At 57.0% G+C, this 21825-nt stretch overlaps 1 protein-coding gene across 2 annotated transcripts; it reads left to right on the top strand.

Moving 5' to 3' along the window:
• Positions 1-14651: 14651 nt before the first annotated feature.
• On the top strand, positions 14652-21097 carry LOC132245830 (uncharacterized). Of its 2 annotated transcripts, none has more exons than XM_059718922.1 (9): positions 14652-14784; positions 15464-15790; positions 16192-16491; positions 17349-17447; positions 17624-17998; positions 18663-18974; positions 19229-19588; positions 20201-20359; positions 20752-21097. In XM_059718922.1, exons 1-9 carry the CDS (start codon positions 14676-14678, stop codon positions 20775-20777), a joined length of 2067 nt encoding a protein of 688 aa, XP_059574905.1. In that variant the 5' UTR covers positions 14652-14675; the 3' UTR covers positions 20778-21097. The 2 variants fall into 2 exon arrangements, with proteins under 2 accessions (XP_059574905.1, XP_059574906.1); XM_059718923.1 differs by having other exon boundaries at positions 20726-21097.
• The last annotated feature ends 728 nt before the right edge of the window (positions 21098-21825 follow it).

Here is a 21825-nt window from a genome sequence, read left to right as displayed (position 1 = left end):
CTGGCGCCTGGGTCTGCACCCCCCCAAATGCTGCACCCTCACTGGCACCAGGGTCCCCACACTGCAGTGGGCCCCCAATGAGGCCTCCTCCTTCCCCAAATAGCCTCACCGAAACCACCGGTCTTATACAACAGCAAACAAAACATAAGCCCCTGGGCTATAACATAAATACAAAAGAACAGGGTGTGCTCTAACCCTTGAAAATGATCAGGTTTCGTCCCTGGCACTAATTGTCTAGTAGGCAAGGGTACCTGTGGAGCTCATGGAGCCCCCTTAGCCCTAGCGTCACTGGGCAGAGGAGGCTCCTTCCCTTCTGGCTGCTAGCAGGGAACTGCCTTCCTGGCCTCAGCCCTGGGGTTTATATATGAGCCAGGCCCTGCCCCTTCTGGTCAGCTGCCCGCTGGCTGGTGTGGGCAGGTGTGGGCTAACTCATTCTGCTGCCCTGGTAACCAGCAGCTGGGGCTCCCCACTCACTGCTAGGGCTCTCTCCCTAGCAGTTTCAGCCCTTTAAAGGAGCAGGGCACCTAAGTGACTAGAGACTAGATAGTCACCTTGCTGGGGTCACCTGAACCACTGTTATCTTTCCTGCTTGGTGCAGGGGGCTGGACCTAATGATCTGCCAAGGTCCCTTCTGGCCTTACAGTCTATTAATCTATCTATGAAAGCTAACTTGAACGAGCTCAGGAGATTAGTAAGCGAAGCACTGAAGGGCAAGAGCACTGGTGTGATGGTAGTCCAGGAAGGGTCGTCGTTCCTCAAGGGAACAATCCTTTGGGCACGGAAGGGGACAGTCCTGCCAACAGGGGCAGTCATGTCACAGTGTGCAGGCCCCACACCTTGCTACGCTGATGCGCTTTCTATTCCTGGAACCTAACACCAATGGAAAGAGCTTGCATCATCCTCAGGGACACGTGGGTAAGGCTGCTGTTGAGGAATGGGATCACCACCATGATGGGGCACATTTCCACACTGGGGCTTTCACAGATCACCAGAACCTGGAACGCCTATATACATTTTGAATGAGCACCAAAAATGCTCGGTGCTATTTTTCATTAGGTTTGGCTTTACGATAACGTATTGCTCTGGCTACCCAGGCCATAAGGTGGATGCTCTTTCTCAGTGAGATGAACACCTCACCTTGTGCCCTTAAGCCTCTACTCATATCCTACACCCTCACAAGCTTTGCATTGGGCACAGTAGACCCTGGACTAATAACTATCATCTGTGATGCCTTTGAACAGGATGCCCACCAACAGCTACACAGTCCGGATTCCTGCCCTCCGTTAGATGTCCAAGCCCACGATGGAAACGTCTGTCATGGAGGCTGGATATATTTTCTCTCTCTGTTCTTGAAGGTAAGTTCCTGATACTTCAGGTGTACTTTTTGGTTTTGTTTGCATATCATCCACAGACAAATGGGCAGACCAAACAGCATGAGCGACACATGCATCCTGAGGCTGCAGGGGGCCCAGTAACCACCCGCAGGCAGCGGTGGTGTCAGTGGTGGCGGTGTGGTGGCAGCGAGTGGGGATCACCTGCAGGCAGCCACGGTGACGTCGGTGGAGAGTGGGCTCAGCAGGGACTGCCTGCAACAGCCCCAGCAGTGTCGGTAGCGAAGGGGGAGGGGTGGCCAGCAGTGGGCAGCGAGTGGAAACAGCCCGCAGCTGCCATCTGTTCTGCCAGCAGTGGCAAGTGGGGACCACCCACAGCCACTGCTGGCCACATCGACAGCAAGGGGCGGGGGCGGAGATTGCCTGCAGAAGCTGGGGGTGGTTGTGACAGCGGCCAATCTCAGGGGGGGCATGTACCCCACCCCGTGCCCCCACTACACCTCACCTATGCCAAAAAGGGTAACCAGACCCTGGAATAGTACAGGCCAGTCACATCATACGTGCATTTAACTTGCGCGAATTCAACTATACGCGGGTGGGGAGGGGGAGCGGGGCTTGAGTCTGCACACGGCGCTGCCGCTTACCTGGAGGCCCGGCCAACACCACACTGCCAGCGGTGACTGCCTCTGCCTCCAAAACCTCCCGCTGACGCCATGGAGCCGTGCCCGGAGCAGTGTGGCCGGCCACCGGGCATGGTGGTGGCCAGGCGGCACGCAGCCATCCCCACCACCACCCCGCGCTGCACCACTGCTGCCGGCCACACAGCTCTAAGCACGGCTTCACGGCAGCGGCGGGAGGTTTTGGAGGCAGAGGCAGTCACCGCTGGCACAGTAATATGCGATTTCACTACACGCGATATTCTCCTTACGTGCTGCCTTTAGAACATAACCCCCGCGTAAGATGCGACATGCCTGTATCTACACTGCTTCACAAATTACCAGTTGGAAGGCCACGTAGCCCTTCTCATCATAGCAGAGTTTGCTTATAACAATGCCCTTCATGTCACCAAGAAACAGAGTCTTTTCTTTACCAGCTAAGTTTTCATTCTCATGAATTCCCAGACCTTTCACCCAGCAGCTATAGACTTGGTTCCTATCAGAGACCCCCATCGCATTTGTTTAAAGGACATGGTGTGTATATAGTCTTTATGCATCGATAGTGTTGTGTTTAACCTTCTCGAGTTCATGCTTGTTTATGGGGTAGATGGGCAAGCGGATGAGAGATTCTGTGCCAAATGGTATCCAGTGATGAGCACAAGGGTGGCCTGGCAGCCCAGTCAGCCTGCTACTGATCAGCTTCCCTACATGCTTTAAGACATCCCTTCAGTTCTTGGACTAGATGTATGTGTGTAAATGTGACAAACCCTGAACATGGATGTAGCCAGATGCACCCTTGGGGCACCCACCCAGAGTTTTCTCACAGATTCAGAGGTGGTCTTCACTCCCAAACTCCTCTCTGCTCTTAACTGCTTGGTCACTGCAAACAGATGGTGAAATGGACCTTACCTGTCTCACCCAGGTGTTGCCATCTCTTTGCAGAGGCAGACTGACAAAAATTTTTTATTTCCCTCACCCTCCCTGCATGTGGCTTGCCTCTCTGTCATTTTTTTCCTGGCCTCTGCACCCCCTTTTACTATTCCACATCGTTCCTTAACATATGGACCCCAGACCACAACATATGCACCCCAGGGAGGCATGCAGGTAAGTCTATGGGGAGTAGGGGTTGGAGGGCCAGGGCTTGGGGACTGGGAGTGGGGGGTGGAGGGGATGGGTGTGTGAGGGGGGCGGGTGCCTGCTGGGGCTGGGGAATGGTGTCTAGGTGCTAGTGGCTCCAGGGGCTTGCAGGGGCCAGGGAGGGCACTGCCTGGGGGAGGAGGGCACAGATAGGTCACCTGGCATGTTGCAAGAGCCCCAGGCTCCAGCAAGGGGTGCTACAAGCACCCCCTCCTCCTCCCTCCAGCCAGTCCCAGGGCTGGACTTGTTCCGCCACCGCCCAGACAAGCCAGAGCCGCTGCCATGTTCCAGCCCAGTCAGGACTGGGGCAGCTGGAGGCCCCTTCCAGCAGGGCTGGCGGGGCAGGGGGCTGCGGGTTGGGAGTGAGGGGCACCGGCAGGGCTGCAGGCAGCAGGGGGCTGGGGATCAGGAGTATGGGACACTGGCAGCACCAGAGGGCTGTGGGTTGGGAGTGAGAGGGCACCAGCTTGGCCCAGGGGTGCAGGGGATTGTGGACAGGGAGTGAGGGGCACTGGCAGGGCCAGGGGGCTGCAGGTTGGGATTGGGCGGCACCAGCATAGCCCGGGGGCTGAGGGACTGCGGGTCGCGAGTGAGGAGCACCAACGGGGCCAGGGGTCTGCGGGTCAGGAGTGTGGGGCAGCATCAGGGCTGGGGGCTGGGGTTTCAGAGTGAGGTGTCTTCCCGACAAGCGTCCTCTTTTTTGGAACCGGAAATATGGTAACCTTACGTTGGCCTGGCTGCATCCTTGCGTTTATGCTGCAGTTTCTATGGGGAGATGGGGGATTTCTTTAAAGAGGAGATGGAGCAAGATGCATCTGATGGGTTGCTGAGATACTTTCAAACCCACCCCCAAACCAGCAGCTCCTTGGTACGGAGACGTCTGTCCATGAACTTGCTGCTCTCACTTTCCATTTTTGTCAGCTGTTGCTCTGATCACAGGCAAGCACTGCCAGAGAAGCAGAGGCGCTCGCATTATCTCTGCACCTAAGAGAAGGAAGGATTTAGGAGAGGGGCTCAGGGTCAACACGCTTCCCAGCACAGGCCTCCCCTGGAAAGGTAAGAGATGCTCTTTGCTCCCCAGCCAGGTTGTGCTGCTACCCCCGAGAAGCTGCTGTTTGCTGGGATGGCAGGTACACAGGCAGCTGATCCCAAATGGCAAAAACCCAGCTGAGGAGGAAAATGCGACCAGACCATCATAGTCAGACTTGCTAGGAGGACTCTGTGGGGCTGGGACTGTGAAGCCTTTTTTTGATAGGGAATATGGAAGTGGAGGAAAGGATCTCTCTCGAGCTGTAATTTCCCTGCTTTGGTCTTTCACTTCCCAACCCACCCCTGCGCACATCTGCCTGTGCTCCTGCTGGCAAAGGACAGCAGAGATGAGACCTCGGGACTGGGCAAACTCTCCCCTGCCCGCAATGTTCTAGCTTCCCCAAATCCCACACCACCCACTCCCAAACGTCTCTGTCCCCTTGCAAATTCAAACTCCCATGACCCCCTCCCGTCTCAAAGCTCCAGGTCTGCATCTCCTTTTCTGCTCACACACTGTTCCCTGCTCTCAAAAAAGATTTCTCCTCACCCCTAAGAGCTGTCCAGGGACCACCAGAGCTGTCTGCCCAACCCCTGCATGCAGCTTGCAGACGACCAGCTCCCTAGACCTGCCTTTCTTCTGCCACCCTCAAAGCCAGACCACCTACTCCTACACCCCCACGTACCCTGTAGCTCTGCTCCCCTAGCCACACTGGTACCCCTACCACAGCTGGCAGGAGCACTTCATCCCTGTCACCCGCACACCACCTACAGCCAAGGGGTTCTCACCATCTGCCCTTAAGTCCCCCATAGTACCGCTTATGCCCCAGCACACCCCATGCCCCAGAAATTTAGAGAATCTCTTTCTCCATGCCCACAGACCAAACTCCCTGGAGCAGCTCCAGCTCCCACAAAATTTCCTCTTGTCTAGCTCTGCAAAACGCCACTGTCCTCCCACAGCACACCCACTGCCCCAGCTCCACAGAGTGGCTTGCCTCAGCCCCACAGCAACCCACAGCACCTCTTCTTGCTAATCCTCTTACCCAAGACTGCAGCTAGGCCTGGTCTTCCTGCTTTCCTCTTTTTGTCCCCAAGTTTCATAGTTTCAGAGATGTTTGGGGCTGGAAGGGACTGTACGGATCATTGGGTCCTGTCCCCGCACATGGCAGGAAAGGCTGCTGACTCTTACCTATTTCCCAGAAACATTACTTTCCCCTGACTGAACAGTTTATTCCTTGGGCTGGATACAGTTGCTATAATGTCAAAAAATCACCTAATAGTTCAAGATCCAAACCATGGTTTTGCTTTCAGCCAGTAGTTTTTCAAGCAGCTCGTTCTGTAGTTTACCAGCTGGGCTGGGGTATTGTCTGCTAAATGCTGGTCCCTTTGCAGTGAGCGCTGCCTGGCAGGAAGGGCTGCACAGATCCCATTGCTGAGCCACCGTTCGTGCTTTACATGGTATAGGAGGCCATTTCTGAGAGGTCCCTTGTGAAGCAGACCCTGTTACACAGGTGGGGTGTCTCAAGTGTCTTCAGAGCTTACAATGCACAAAAGCAGGATGCACCGAGCTTTCTCGGACTGGACATTTCTTTGTATTTATTGATGTAAGGAAACCAGCATTTACCTGGTGGCTGAAGGGTTTTGAACATGATAGTTTTACATTAGTTATTTTAGCAAAGCCATTCAAAGCCCAGAACATAAGACTTTGTAAGATGACCCCAGCCAGGTGACCCCAGCCAGGTGCTTTTCCAGTTTTCTCTTAAAGACCCCCAAGGTAGGGAAGAGCATCACCTCCCTTGGAAGCCCATTCCAGATTTCGGCAACCCTTACCATAAACAAGTTTTTCCTGATGTCTAATCTAAATCTGCTCTCCATCAGTTTGTGACTGTTGTTCCAGGTTATTCTATGGGGTGCCCTGGTAAACAGAATATCCCCTATTCTTTGCTGCCCACCCTCCACCCCACCGAATTTGTAGACAGCCACAACCATCCGAGCGGCCTTCCTCTGGACCCTCTCAAGGTGTCTACATGCTTCTTGAAGTGTGGCGCCCAAAACAGGATGCAGTACTCCAGCTGCAGTCTTACCAATGCTGCATAGAGGAGAAGTATCACCTTCCTGGACTTGTTCATGATGCACCTGCTAATGCATGCTAGAGTGTGGTTAGCTTTACTGATCACTTCATCACATTGATGACTCATGTTCATCTTGGAGTACACTGTGATTCCGATATCCCTTTCTGCCTCTGTGCTGCTTAGGAAGTCATCTCCCAGTCTGTAGGTGGTTTGGAGATTCCTTCTCCCTAGGTGCAGCACTTTGCACTTATCTTTGTTAAACTGCATCCTATTCTGTTCTGCCCACTTTTCCAAATTTTCCAAATCTGCCTGAATCCGTTCCTTGCTCACTTGCACATTTACTTTGCCCCGTAATTTGGTGTTCTCCATGAATTTGGACAGAGCACTCTCCACGCCCTCATCCAAGTCACTGATGAAGATATTGAACAGCACTGGTCCAGGGACGGAGCCTTAGGGGACCCCACTTCCCACATCTTTCCAGGTCAATACCGACCTGTCCACCAACACTCTCTGGGTGCATCCTATAAGCCTATTTTCCACCCACCTGAACTTGTAATCATCTATGTCACGGCCTCTCAGTTTGTTTATGAGAATGGGATGAGACTCCGTGTTGAAGGCCTTTTTAAAATCCAAGTAAATGACATCAACTTCAACTCCTGCTTCTAAGCATTTTGTGACCCTGTTGTAAAAAGAAACAAAATTAGCCAGGCAGGATCTACCTGCTATGAACCCATACTGGTTGCCCTTCAGCATTATTTTTCCTGCTGGACTTCCACTAATGTAATCCTTAATAATGTTTTTCAAAGGTCTTCCCAAGGATAGAGGTGAGACTAACCATCTTATAGTTACCCAGATCCTCCTTCCTCCCCTTCATGAAAATAGGGACCACATTGGCCCTTTTCCAGTCCTCTAGGACTGTCCTGAGCACCACGAGAGCTCAAACAGCCGTGCCTGTGGTTCTGCTATGACACCGGCTGGTTCCTTCAGCACACTTGGATGAAGATCATGTGGGCCTGCTGACTTAAATGCATACAGGCTCCTCCAAGTGTCCCTTCACTAGGTCGGTGCTAAATGTTGGTAGGTTGGCGTCCCTCCCATTCCTGCCTATATAGTCCAGTTGGGAGATTTGTCTTGATCCATATTCAGGAATACAGAAGACAAAAACCTCATCGAAGAACTCAGCATTGTCCCTCTTATCTGTCACCAATTACCCTAGTTTGTCCTGTAGGGCTCCTATGTTGTCATGCACCTTCTTTTTCCTCCCTATATACCTGAAGGAGTTTTTGTTGTCTTTAATTTTTGTTGCCAGCCTGTGCCGCATTGCTGCTTTTGCCTTTCTAACTGACTCCCAGCAAGTGCGAGCCAAGGAAGCCCTTTTGCCCCCCTTTTATGTGCAATGGGATTGTCCCCTTCTGTGCCCAAAGGATTGTTCCCTAGAGGAACGACAACCCTTCCTGGACTCCCATCACACCAATGCTCTTGCCCTGCAGTGCTTCACTTACTAATCTCCTGAGCTCATTGAAGTTAGCTTTCATAGAGGGAAAGGGCTGGGAGCTGGGGAAGGTGGGGCAGCCATGGGGTGGGGAGGGCTAAGAGAGCAGGTGGGGGTTGGGAGGTGCTCAGGAGGGGTGGGAGAGCAGGAAGGGTATGGGCCCTGGCAGGAGTCCCGCCATGGTCCTCTTCCCACTCCTCCAGCCTCCCCCCACCCCCTACTTACCAGCATGGAGTCTGGGTCCAGCTCCCTGCTGCAGCGGGTGGGGATTGCCCCAATCGCCAAAGCTATCCAAATCTTGTCCAAATCAATTCAGAGAGATTTGAATTGATTCAAATTGATTTGGACCTTTTAATTGGTCCCCTGATTTCCTCCTCGTGAGAAAATTGAAGGATTGTGGGCTTAACTCTGAGACAATCAGGTAGGTGAGAAATTGGCTGCGGGGTAGGACCCAGAGAGTCATAGTGAATGGATCTGTGTCATCCTGGTGAGAAGTGGACAGTGGTGTCCTGCTGGGGTCAGTGCTTGTTCCAGTACTTTTCAACATCTTTATTAGCCATTTGGATGTGGGGGTGAAGAGTTCACTGGCTAAGTTCACAGACAACACCAAGTTATGGTGAAGCGTGGTCACACTTGAAGATTAGCTACAGTTACAGGCTACAACTACAGGCAGACTTAGACAGGCTGGCAAGTTGGGTGGATCAGCACCTGATGAAGTTCAAAGTCAAGAAACGTAAAGTGCTCCATCTTGGGATGAACAACCCCAACAAACCTACAGGCTTGGCGGCACCAAATGGACCAGCACTGCAGATGAAAGGTACTTGGGATTAATAATTAGACCACAGTATGAACATGACCTGGCAGTGCGATGCTGTTGCCAGCAGGGCAAATAATACTCTGGCATGCATTAACTCATGCATCTCCAGCAAAATCAAGGAGGTGATTCTTCCGCTCTACTCAGCACTGGTGAGACCGCAGCTGGAGCACTGCGTCCAGGTCTGGGCACCACAGTTTAACAAGGAAGTGGACAAGCTTGAGAGAGTCCAGAGAAGAGCCCCCTGTATGATCAGAGTCATACATGGCAAGCCATACGAGGAAAGGCTGAAGGATCTGGGACTCTTCAGCCTGAAAAAAAAGAAGTCTGAGAGGGAATCTGGTAGCAGGTTAGCACTACACTAGGGGAGTACATCAAGGGCTCGGTGGGAAAATTCACCAGGGCACCTGAGAGGAAAACCCAGCATGGTGGGAAGAAGGCAGGTGTATAAGGAGCGAGAGGTATATGACTGGAAAATGGAGGCCTTTTTGCACTTTTGCTATTGAGAATTAAATCTAGTACCTGCTTCTAGTACTAGAAAAAGGCACCCCATTATAGCAAGTTGAATTTAAAGACAGTATATGGTAAGACTTGTGCATACAAGTTGATATATGGTATTACAGAAGATGGACTTCTCGGAGAAATCGGTGTAGTGGCTGAGCATGCTCCCTCCTCTCCTTTGGCAACCCCTCACAGTCAAGGCTGATTGTCTTCCATGACTGTCGTATTTGTGTGCCCGAAGATGGCTGAAAAGGCCCACCCAGTATCGACAGACTCTACTGCAGCTTGGACACGTGTTCCCATGGGGGGTGGGTAGCACTGGGTTCTTGATTCAGTCGGCAACACGCCGTTACTGCCTTTCCATCTCGTCTTGTTCTCATGAGGTTTCAAAGTACTGAGATCCCCGCAGCAGACTCTAGCACCTGTCCCTGTGGGTGGCTGCCCCATCACTGCCTCCTATAAGGTGCTAAGCACTAATTTTGTAGCTGGATGGCCATTTTTATGGCTTGATAACTCCAAATGGGTCTACATTTATTGCGCCAGAAACCAGTGAATGGCCTGAGAATGGTTTGCACCCGTGGCTGGTCTCCATTGATTGCATGATTCACCAGTGAATTGCATGAAAATGTCTTTGCACTTGTGGCCAGCCTATATTTATTGCACATTTCACCAGTGAACTGCACAGAAGCGGTTTTGCATCCGTGCCCGGTTTTTCATTCCTTGCGCAATTCACCGGGGAATCGCATGAAAATGGCTTGCACCCATTGCTGGCCTACATTCATTGTGCCAGTCACTGGTGAATGGGACTGAGGCGTGGCTCTAGGACTTAGGGGAGGGACCAGGCTCTGCTCCCTGTGCAGCACCGGGCACAGGCTGCCAACAAACCCAGGCAGACATCCTCCTGTCAGTCAACAGTGAGGCCCCACCCCCCTCCACACACTCCATGCTGGCTGCCAGCCAACCCAAGCATGTGCCTGCCTGTCCATCATCCCAAGCTCCACCCTCAGGCAAGCACCCCCTGTCAGTCACAAGCAAGGCCCTTCCCCCTAACACCATCAGGCTCAGGCTCTCACCCAACCTAGGCTGACCATCACCCAAAGCCCTCTTCCAACATCAGGCCCCGCCCCCTTTCCAGTACCAGGCTCAGGCTCTCACCAAACCCAGGCATCCACCTCCCTGTCTACAACCCCCAAGCTCCACCCCCTGCCAACACCTGGCCCCATCTCCTTCCAAGTTTTGGGGCTGGGGGCATCCACCTCCCTATCATCAGAAGCCCCACGCCTCAAACCCACTCCTGTCCCAGCTCCTGCTTCCTGGGGTGCTTTGACCCAGTCATGCACCCAGCTCTGGGGTGGTGCCTCTGGGCACCAACCAAGTATAATGCAGCTCAGGGAGGGTGTCAGTCAGTCATGGGATGCAGCCAGCTCTGGGGTGGGAGCAGCTCAGAAAGCGCCGAGTGAAACAGTGCATTGGGGTTTGGGGGGACTTACCTGGTGCCAAGGTGCAGCCATATCTGGGGCGGAGCCACGGGAGCAGTTGAGTGTACCGCAGTGAGGGGGTGCCTGGCACTGTCATGAAATCTCCAAGGCAAATAAAGGGCATCCTTGGCCATCTCTTGTTGATCGGGGGGCAGGGCTGGGGTGCAGATGCCTGGGTTCTCTCAGCTCTGGGAGGGGAGTCAGGTTGCGGGGTGGGCTTAAAGCTGGGGACTGGGCTGAGAGCCCAAGTTCTCTCAGCTGGGTTGTGGGGAAATAAGTGGGCGAGAGCCCGGACACCTGGGTTCTCTAGGAGGGGAGCGGGGGACCAGGTCTGTACCTGCACCGCTGGGGTGCAGTGGCCACTAGGGGGTGCTAAACCCATTGCAGCCCCACCATGCATCTCCACCGGGGGCTGCTGTGGCCTGGGGGCCACTAGGGGCCACTGTGAGCCCGGACCCCTGGGTTCTCTGCAGCAGTGGGAGGGGAGTGGGGGGCTGTGGGAACCCAGCCCTACAGCTTCCCCCCCAGTCTGAGAGGGGAGGGCAGACTGGGGAGGAGAGCAGGGCAGTCTGGGAGCCGGGACACCTGAGTTCGCCCCCCATTCTGGGAGAGGAATGGGGGAGAGAGGAGTCGGCCGTGGCCAAGCGTGGCTGGCTCTGGGGCATCCCTCAGGCTGAGCTCTTCCTCCTTGAGTGTAGGATCCCCTGGGTGCAACCCTTGACCTCTGGCACCAGCTCCGGGAAACCCTCTGTGGTCTCGGGGGTCACCAGGGAGAGCCCCGGTGGCTGCCCCGTGTGCAGGTATGCATGCAGAACCCAGGCATCTAGGACCCGTGCACGCACACGCACCCCCACCCACCCCAGTTGGGCACTGGCCAACAATAACACAGCTGGTGCCGGGGAGTCAGCCTGTTGGGGGATGAAGCTCTGGGCGAAAACTCTGGGGACCGGAGCAGAACAACCGGGGGGGCGGTGTTGGATAGCTGGGGAATGCAGCCAGCTCTGGAGAGGAAATGCTGGGTACCTGCCAAGTATAACGCAGCTCAGGGATAGTCCAGATCCAGGACCCAGTGATCCGAGGGGCACGTGGGGCAGCAGACCAGGGCAGGGGCCGGGGCCTCGGTCCCCTGCAATAGGCACTGCTGGCAGCTCTGGAAGCCCCGCTGCCCCAGGCGCCTGGAAGCAGGGGCCAAGGCTGGAGCTTAGGACCCTGAGGGGCTCAGCCCCAGCCAAGACCATTGCCCTGCACCTTGCCCAGGGTCTGCAGGGGAAGCTGGAGGAGGCTGCACCCAGCTCACGCCCTGGCACACCCCATGGCACACCCCATGTGCCTGTGTGTCCTATGCCCCATACTGCCAGGGGAGACTCACCTGCAGGGCATAGCAGTGCCTAATGCTGTCTTTCCTCAGCAGCTGCAGGGTGACTGTCTCCCCCTCCAGGTTGCAGATGGGCCCAGACAGTGAAGTTCATGTGTGGAAGGTCCCGCGCCAGGTGCCCGCTGGCCGTGGGCTGGGTGTCTGCACCTGGGTACCGGCTGTTCCCTGTCACTCCACCAGCATTTGGGAACAAGGCAGCCGATGGCCATAAATTGTCTCTGCTTGGCGGTCACTAAGGCTTTGGGAACTGGCCTAAAGCAGCTTTCCCGTGGACTTGGCCATGACCTGGGGTCTGTGTCCTGGAGAACAGCCCGGTTATCTCTTCCCCTCACCCTACTGGGAGGCTCCTCACTGGGATCTGCCGCTTCGACTTCCCTGTCACGCCCAGTGGTGAGGTCTGCAAAGGCTGGTTCAGAGACAGGCTTTGGGGCCCGCCTCAGGCACCCTGCAGCACACTGAACCCCTAGAAAGTGGCCCTTGGATGTTGATTTTTATTCTGCTTTCCCAGCCTGCTGCTCCCGACTCCAATGCGTACCTATGGGGGACTGTCTGAGGTGCAGCATGTGTTGGTCATGCCTCAGGCTTTGGCTGGGCCTGTAGCCTGCACCTCTCCGTGCAGTCCGAGACCATAGAGCACGTCCCCACCCCATTGGGCATCAGTGGTCTCCGAGCCCGACCCCCCCGCAACACCGCCTGTATGTCCCTGTCAGGACGGGCAGAGCTAGGGTGTGTCATGGGCTGCTGAGCAGGGTCATAAGAGAGGGATAACAGGAAGCCTGGTATCACCTGAAGAGATGGGGGGGGGGAGCAGAAGGGACTTCAGGAGAGACTTCAGACACCACCACTCCTGAGGAGTGACCACAGCCTTCGTCACCCTGACACTGCCCGGGGCATCGAGCTGCACCTGGTGCAGGGAGAGCAAGGGGGTCGTGGCTCCAATGTCCTGCTGATGCACAGGGGGGTTCATCTGCACTCAGGAGACCCCAGGCAGAGGCTGGGCTGCACTGCAGATGAAGGCAAAACCCCCCAGTCCAGACCAGTCTGAGCAGGGGGAAATCCCTTCCTGCCCCCAGTGCCGTGTCAGTCTAAGCCTGAGTGCAGGGGCAGGACGCTCCGGCCAGGACCCTGAGGGGTTGGTCCCAGCAGGAGCACTGGCCCAGCCCAGTCCCCATCCCCAGCCCAGAGATGGAGGAGAGAGGGAGCGGTGGGGGCAGCTGCAGGGAGTGGGGGGTTGTTGCTGGTGGGACCCAGCGTGTGTAGCATGGGAAGGGGCTGCGGGTCAGGAGTGAGGGGGAGGGGCTAGGGATTGGGAGTGAGTGGCACTGTCAAGGCTGGGGGAGCAGGGGCTGGGGGTTGAGACTATGTACTGACAGGGCTGGGGGGCTGTGTCTGCAGAGTGGGGTGGGGGCTGTTTGTCTCTGCTTCCCACTAGTGGCAGGCTCTGAGCCAGGTCCCTTGAAGCCGGCCATCCTGCCCCTGGCTCTCAGCCCGAAGGGGACACCCCACCCAGTCCCTGGTGCAGGAGCTGCACAGGGCCCCATTCAGCCCAGGAGCCAGCATCCTAGCCCTTTGACCAGGGGCACTGCATGACTGGTTGTGGAAACCCAGCCCTGATGCAATGCCCTGGGGGTTTCTTCTCCACCCTGCACCACGTTGAAGTATGGGGTCATGGCCTCCAGACATGGCAGGAGCTGAGAGTCCAGCAAGATGCACAGTGGGAAGCGACACAAGCTTGGAGAAAAGGGGTATGGACAGCTGTAGTGCAGGGAGAGGAGCAGGGTTCGGACCCCAGACACTCTCCCTCTGTCACTACATGATTCAGGGCAGGCAGGACCAGCCTGTGGTCCTTGCAGCTCCTAGGTCTGTAGCAGGGGTGTGGGACATAGCAGGGGAATGGGGAGACTGCCTGGGTCTGGCTGCACTGCGGGGCAAAGCCAGCGAGAATGGGGCCAGCGTGGCCAGCACAAGGCCATGGCCCTAAAGGCCTCATGTCATCCTGCTTCTGTGAGCATCATGCCCCCGGTAAGCATGTGACATATGGTCCCACAGAGCGCACAAAGCAACAAGACTATATCCCCTGCTCCTCCCATGCACATGTCTGGCCTTGTGCAATGCTCAGCTGCGCTGCCGATTTCCTACCCAGTGTGAAAGGGGAAACACTCCATAAGACTTGCACCGTGCTCGGGATCTGCTCGTGTCCCCAGTGGCAGCTGTGCCCTTAGCTGCTCACCCTCTTCTCTTTATCAAACTACTTTTTGGAAGCCACTTGGGATTATAGATGGGGACATGACATACGTTTGCAAATATGGTATTTGGGTGGTCACCACACAACTCCCTGAAGCATCACCAGTGCTCTAGGACCTTGCATGCCTGCTGCCACGGAGCTCGTGCCACCCCTCGGTGCCAGCCTCAGCTCCCCCAGCTCTCAGGCTGGGGTTGGTTGCAGAGAGAGCTGGGGCCAGGCTCCCAGGGATATGGACATGGTGATGGCCAGGGCGCACTGGCCAAGAGCAGAGACCCTGCTGTCACCCACCCCAAAGCCTCATGCCCTACCACAAACACGGGGTATGAGCTACCCCCCTCTTGGGGGGCAAGAGAAGCGTGCTGGGGGCCACGTGTGTAGGGCAATGGGGTATATGGTGCAGGATCAGCAACGGGGCCGTCACCAGCACGTGCTCTGGGATCCCGGGGTGAGGCAGCCCAGGGCCTGGACAGCGGCCCCTCCCTCCCCGGGATTGCAGCGTTGGCCTCAACCTTTGCTCTGTTCTTGCACAATCCAGAAAACGAAAGGGAATGTGCAGGGCACAGGCGGACGTGGCTGGAGCAGAGGGAGCTGTGGATGGCAGGGCAATGGGGCTAGGGGCTCTCCTCCTCCTCCCCCTCCTCTTCCCTGCAGCTGGTGGTAAGTCTGGTCCCCAATGTCCCCCTGCCAAGGCTAGACCAGGCCCAAGCACCACCTAAACAGGGAGCAGGGTCCTGGCAGGACACGGGCCTGTCCCCGCCCTGCATTGGGGTACCGAGTCTGGGAGCTCGTGAGCGGGGAGGGGTAGAGCCAGGGATGTGTGGAGGCACCACCCCAAGTCCACCAGGACCTGGAGAAGGAAGCCAAATGGTGGAGAGGAGACATCAACTGGACTGGGCACACCAGCACGGTCATGCAGTGGGGAAAGTGAGGCACAGAAGAGATGGGGGCTTGCCAGCGACCTCATGCAGAGCTGGGGGTAGGACCCAGGCACCCAGAGATGTGGGCTTGCAGATGGCTAGATGCCAACCCCCTATACCACCTCCCTTGGCTCTTCCCCCCCACTCCCGCCCACTCATGGCAGTGGTTTGAGGGAGGGGGCAGAGCAACTGCAGAGGGAAAGAGCAAGGGGGGAGAGGGGAGTGTTAACCTCCCTCAGGGCTGGGGCCCATGTCCAGCTGAGGTGCGGGGCCAGCTGGCACTGCCCCGTGCAAAGACATCCCAGCCACCTCCCACAGTGGGCCGCCCCACCCCGGCCCTGGGGGCATGTGGGGAGCCCAGGGGCAGTGGAGGCTCTTGTAGGGGTGCCGCTGGCATCTGCTGCTCCTGTTCCCTGTAGGCTTCCAACTGCAGGTGCGCACGGCACCCTCTTACCAGGCTGTGCTGGGCGCTGGGGCCCGACTGCAATGCTTCTTCGATGTCGGGGAGCCGGTGGCCCTGAGCGCCCTGCGGGTGACCTGGTACCTCTGGGATGAGAGGATTGCACGCTATGCAGAAGGCAAGGGCCATGCTTATCCTGGAGCCAGCCTGGAGGAGACAGCGCTGGAGAGTGGAAATGCCACCCTGGTGCTGGCCAGGGTGACACTGGCTGACGAGGGGCTGTACAAGTGTGTCGTGGGCTATGGGGTGCAGCAGCAGGAAGCCCAGACTACCCTCCATGTGCTCGGTGAGAACCAGAGTGGGACTCCCATATCCCTGGGGGGGCCCTGACTGCTCTGGGTGAAGGGAAACTGGAGGAAGCTGGTGCTGGGGTGCACCGGGCCAGGAAGCGCAGGGCTGAAGGGGACATTGGGCCCGTGCCCTATGCTACAGCCATCTGTGGACCCCCAGACCACCCAGATCCTGGTACAGGAATGAGGGGGCACAACACGAGACCAGCAGGTCGTCAGTTTAGAGCGAAGACAAGGCCATTCTCTTCCACGCTCTTCCAGTTCTAGATCCGGCCGACGTCCCCTGCTCGGGGTGGAGGCGCCGTGCCAAGTGCCAGGGAGCCTGGAGGCTCCCAACATGACCCAGGCCTGTCACGCAGACCCCAGAGGCAGCACAGGGCTTTTCTCTCTCTTCCAGCTGCTCCCAGCATCTCTGTCCCCCAGCGCGTTGCTGTGGCTGGTGCCAATGTCTCCCTCCCATGTCACGTGGAGGGTTTCTACCCCAAGGATGTGGATGTCGCATGGCTGCGAGATGGGCGGGTCCTGAACAACACCACCCCTTCTGTCCCGCAAAGAAACCCCGATGGGACTTTCAGCTTCACCCTGACCTACGCTTTCACTTCTGCCAGGAGCGACGCTGGCAGCATCTTCTCCTGCCGCGTCCAGCACCTGGCTCTGGAGCAGCCCCTGCGAGAGGAGTTCCCCTTGGAAGTTGCAGGCCAGGATACAAATGGGGCCTTACAGTCAGCCCTGGGGGCAAACATGGGCAGATCTAGGATTTGGGAATGCGTGGGGAGGGGTGGTGGGGTGCAGATGGCGTAGCGCATCCTCATGACAGACCCAACACGGCTTCATCTCCACTTAAAGAGAAATGAGAAGCTTTACCAATACGCTGGGGGTAGTGCTATACTGATCCCTTTACGAACAAAGCAAAAATATATATATATAAAACTATTGGAATGTGCCCTCATTTCCTACAGCTTTTATCTATTTTTAAATAGCATAATAAACTAGGCCAAAAAATAGGCAAGGTTATTGTATTATGAGTGTTGTCATAATTATCAATGTATTTACGTCTCCAATTCAGATTCATAAAGGAAAATCTAGCCTTCTGGAGTGCCTTGTCAGTGCCTCCAGTACTTCACTGGCAGTTATTTCTACCCCTGAATTACTGCACCTGAGATGAGGCTGTAGCTAGAGGTAAAAGCAGTCTGCAGGGCTGTAAGATAGAGCAGAGAAGTGGCCAAGAGTGCCTGGCAGGCTGCAGCGCTGCAGAAGAAAGGGGATCTGGAATAGGGGCACACTGAGACCATTAACAAGGAGAGAGGGTTGTTAACATGTGTGGAGGGGGGAGAGATTAGCAGGAATCAGGGAGATGACAAGCAGCCATGATGGCAATGCACTGTCTCAGCGCTGCCTGGATGGAAATGGTGTGCCTCTCCCAGGCAGTTAGGCCTAAACCCTGGGGGAGGAGGGTTGAAAGCGGGGTGTGACTGCACCACTGTCCTCCCCCCGCCTCCCATTCACCCCTGCCGAGCGGAGCCTGATGGGGCTGTGATTTTCCTTCCCCTTCAGTGCAAGAGGCAGGCACAGATCGCACTGGCACCATCATCGGAGTCTCCCTGGGGATCGCGGTGGCAGTGGCAGCTGCTGCAATGGCCATTTACTGCTGGAGTAAGCAGCGGGACGGTAACAGGGAGAAGGCTGGGGGTTGTAGGGAGAGGGAAAAAGCAGAGGACGTGGGAACCTCTCTGCAGAGCACGGTCCCCATCCCTTCACTGTTCTGCTCTGCAGCTCTTGGCCCCCCATGCCCTTCAACCCAACTGACCCAGCTGTTGCTCTGACCCCAGGCAGGAAAGCCCCCTACTCGGTCTCCGAGGTGCAGGAGCCAGCGCAGTACGTGCTGGGGCAGGAGGTGACGCTGTGCTGCTGCATGGAGGGGACATTTCCTGAGGACGTGGCTGTGACATGGGAACTGGTGCACGGGGAGGTTGGGATGGGGATTGGGGAGGATGGAGCTGGGGCCGGCCCAGAGCACCAGCTGCTGTTGCACCCTCTCCCTGAGCACTGGAGAACAACACGGGAGAGATCCGGGACCTGCCTCGTGGCCTTGCTGATCTTCACCCCCACAAAGCAGGACGATGGGGTGCGCGTCAGGTGTGTCTTCCAGCACGAGGCCAGACAGATCCGGGAGCAGCGCGAGTCCCAGGAGATACGGGTGTGTGGTGAGTGGCCAGGCCTGCAGAGAGGCCCAGGACTGGAGCAGCCTCCATGGCCTGGGCCTTACCTTCACGGAGGCTTGGCAGGGTGGGTGGATGCACCTGCCGGGCGCGGGCACAGGGGCCCTTGGGCCATTGCCAGGGGACGGGTTCAGTGGGGGCAGCAGCTGCTCTGCCCTGATTTCTGTCCTGGGGGAGCTGAGAAGGATCCCATGCAACAGCCTGGGTGTCCTGCCCCACGGTCCCCTCAGCTCCTCTGCAGGGAGACTTTGTGGAGTTGGCCCTCAAGGCCCAGGAGTTTGTGCCCTGCCCTCCGTGCTCATGGCTACTCCAGGATTGTGTCCAGTCTCCTTGGGATCCTGCTTAGGCGGCTCTGAGCACACAGAGCATCACCAGGGAAGCCCGAGGGGCTGGGTGCAGGGCGCGTGGCAGTCCCCAGTGTCCCTCGTGGCCCAGCTGATGTGGGAAGGGCCAGGTGGGGGGATGGCTGTCGAGGTAGAGATCTCCCCTCTCCTTTTACCAGGCCGTGGCTCCAGTGCCCAGGGGGGTCTGCGGGGCTAGAAATAACCTCACAGGGACCCCGCATGGAACCACAGCATGGCAGGGATTGTCCCGTGCCCAGAGCACATCCCAGCCCGGGCTCTCACCACCACTCCTGCTGCGTCCCCAGCCCGGCCAAGGCTGTCCAAGATCCAGGTGCTGCCGGACTGGGACCCCCCAGAGGAGGTGCCATTCAGCGTCCAGATCCAGAACTTCTACCCCCGTGACATCCACCGCGTGGAGTGGAGCTGCGACGGGAAAGTCTGGGAGAGGTCTGCACCGATCGAGGTCGAGGACAACGTGGACAGCACCTTCACAGCGACGAGCCTCTGGAGAGTGCCCAGCCGGTGCCTGACGCAGCCGGAGCCCCGAGTTCGAGTGTCTGTGCAGCACAGTCCCGGGGACGCCCCTGTTGAGGAAGAGCTGAGCCTGAGGGATGCCGGTGAGTGATGGCTCCCCTGGGCTCAGGAGCGGGGATCATCACCTCCGTGACCCAGCCAGGCCATTGGTGGGGACAAGCTGTGGGGTCCTCTGGTCCCCATCCCATTGCCCAGCTGGAGATGCTGATGGGTCAGGGCGCAAGGGGGGAGATTTCAGGGGTCCCAGCCCCACTGCGGGGGGTCAGTCTCTCTCTCGCATCTCTCTCCAGCTCCCCCGACAAAACCTCTCGTTGTCTCTGGGTGTTTCCTTCCCCAGGTCTCCTGTGGCCCCCAGAGCTGTCACAAATCTCCGTCCACAGTTCACGGTGGACCTTTGGTGGGAGTGAAATCACCATGAGCTGCCTCATCACGGGGTATTTCCCGGGGGAGCTGAGCTTGACCTGGCTCAGGAGGGGTGTTAGAGGTGCTGGCGCCGTGGCCCTGCAGGACTCATCTGAGTACAGCATCGACCCTGGTGTAGCCGTTCTAGCACGGGGCGGGAAGAGGTTCCAGTGGGAGACGAGACTCCGCTTCAAGTCCTCCCTACTCGGTGACATGGGTGCAGAGTACATCTGCCGGGTGGGACATGTCGCCCTGGAGACCCCCATCGAGAGTCGTTGCACGTGCAGTCTGGCAGGTCGGTCCCACGGCGTTCAGCGGGTTGCAGCCTCGTGCGAACAGCGATGCCAGCGCTGGGGTTCCCGTGAGCTCAGCGTCCAACGCCGTGCAGGGAGCAGTCCCTGACAAGAGCCGTCCCCTCCCCACTCGCTCCTCAGCTCCCACGGGCTGGGGCTGCATCCCAGAGAGCCGCCGGGCTCCGGAGCCAGCGCGGAGGGCAGCACAGCCAGCCCCGCTGCCGGAGCCCATTTCAGGACCGTGGGAGCCCTTACCCCAGCCCGAGGTTCGTCCCTCAGCAGGACCCACGAGCTGGAGCCGGCCCAGGTGCTGCAGGTTGTGGCCCGGGGGTTTTGGGGTGTGAGCAGCCTGCTCCAGCCCCCAGCACTGCCCTCGGACCTCTCTCTGCCCCGTGAGGGTCTCCTCACTGCCCTTCTCTGCCCATAGCATCCCCAGCGTCCCCTGACACTCACAGGCCAGCCCCTCACCACGGCCCCTCAAGCTGAGAAGCTGTGACCTTCTCACCCTTCCCTGAGCACCGCTCCCCACCCGCCAGGGCAGGGAACGTGACCCCAGGGGGCTGAGGGTGATCAGATCAGGAGGGACAGGACATGCCCATGCTGTTCCCTTGCAGGCGGCTACCAAGCACAGAAACCAGCCCAGAGCTCCTCGCAGCTCCCCACAGAAGATGAGACTCCTCTTCTGCATCACGGGGCAAATGACATCCATGTGGAGGGTACACCTCTCCCTAAAGACCCTCCTAGCAGCACAGAACCAGGATCTGCAGTGACAGGTGAGCCTGAGCTGTGCAGTTAAGGACTGTGCCTCTCACCGAGCGAGCTATTTTCCCCAGTAGTCCACAACCAGCGCCGGACATGGCAGAACCCAGAGCAGCAATAATTCACCCCACCAGCCCGTGGGCATGTCCACAGAACAGCATCACAGAGGGGCCCAGGACACAACATGGGCCGCACCAGGCCCCGGTCCCTAGATCTGTCTCCTGGGCCAGCCAAAATGTTCCCCCAGGATCCATGGCCACAGGGTTGGGCCCAAGGGAGATGTCCTAGTACAGAGCATGAAAGGAAGCACAGCTCCAATCTATAACAGGGACAGGTGGGACATTTTGGAGGGAGGGGCTGACTGCCATCAATTAATACAGCCCAGCCTTCATGATGTCACATGCAGCGGACCAGCGAAAGCCTGGGATATGACAGCATGGGTCAGGCTTCCCATCGGGGCTGAGGAAGAAGAGGAAGAAGATATGGTTCACAAGATGACGGCAAGCAACCTATGACCATTTTTCCCCTTGATAAAGGCTTTTGTCCCAAGGCAGCTATGAAATACATCCCCCCCACGCCCCCGCCACACACACACTCTGATCACTTCGCTAAGGACAGAGCCACGGCTCTAAGTATGGGGGAGACCAAATTTATTCTTTGCTCTTTCTGTGTACTTTATCTGGCTTCTGTACCAGGCAGCTGCAGTGTATATCTCGTCCTGTACATAAGTGGAATAAAACCCATCTTACTGATGCCTTGTTAAAACCTATCTAGTAGCATGATAGGAAGGTGCAGCCCATGATCTGATCCTTTTGCTCCTAGTTTTGTCCTTGTCTTTGAGTGTCACAAGGGCCCAAACGGTCCCCAGCAGGAGGGGAAAGGATGCACCTGTGAGACATGGAGACCATTCACAGGCTTGGCCCTGCTACCCTGGCTCTGAGCCTGCCCAAAGGGCCCCATTGCAACGAGAGCACCTGAGATCATCTGCAGGTAGAAACCCCCTGGCGGGGTCTCGGTAATTAACAGCACGCAGCAGGTCTCTTAGATGAGGTAAATTGCTTTGCTTGTAATGCATTATCTTTAACTCGTCCAGGTTTTGGAGCATCAGTCAATACCTGCAGCATTCAAGAGCGAGTTTGCACAGCAAAGACTGCTGAAGTGATGCTCTCCAGAGGGAATAGGTCTGCGTTACCGGGTGGGGTGTCAGCTGCTGTGAGAACGGGCCAAGGGCGTTATACTAGGGAGAGAGCACAGAGCCAGGGGACAGGAAGGGACCTGTAGAAGTCATGTCTCATGCGGCCCTGGGCTGGGGCAGGATCAGCCCTGTGCAAACCAGCCCAGGCACGTCCATCATCTAAGCTCCAAGTAACACAGCACGGTCACCATACCTCATCATGAGAGACCAACACCTGTGTCTTGCTGTTGATTTAAACTTGAGAAATCAGCCCCTAACCCTAACCCTACCTCAGCCCCTGCTGCC

This window comes from Alligator mississippiensis, chromosome 15 (genome assembly GCF_030867095.1).
Source record: "Alligator mississippiensis isolate rAllMis1 chromosome 15, rAllMis1, whole genome shotgun sequence".
NCBI classification, from domain to species: domain Eukaryota; kingdom Metazoa; phylum Chordata; order Crocodylia; family Alligatoridae; genus Alligator; species Alligator mississippiensis.
This window is presented reverse-complemented; position numbering and strand designations above follow the sequence as displayed.

Bases quoted from the DNA above. Each gene is read 5' to 3' on its own strand.
- LOC132245830 (XM_059718922.1), top strand. From the start codon at position 14,676: ATGTGCAGGGCACAGGCGGACGTGGCTGGAGCAGAGGGAGCTGTGGAT. The intron at 14,785-15,463 runs GTAAGTCTGGTC...TGTTCCCTGTAG, and splicing joins CCTCTTCCCTGCAGCTGGTG to GCTTCCAACTGCAGGTGCGC. The intron at 15,791-16,191 runs GTGAGAACCAGA...TCTCTCTTCCAG, and splicing joins GACTACCCTCCATGTGCTCG to CTGCTCCCAGCATCTCTGTC.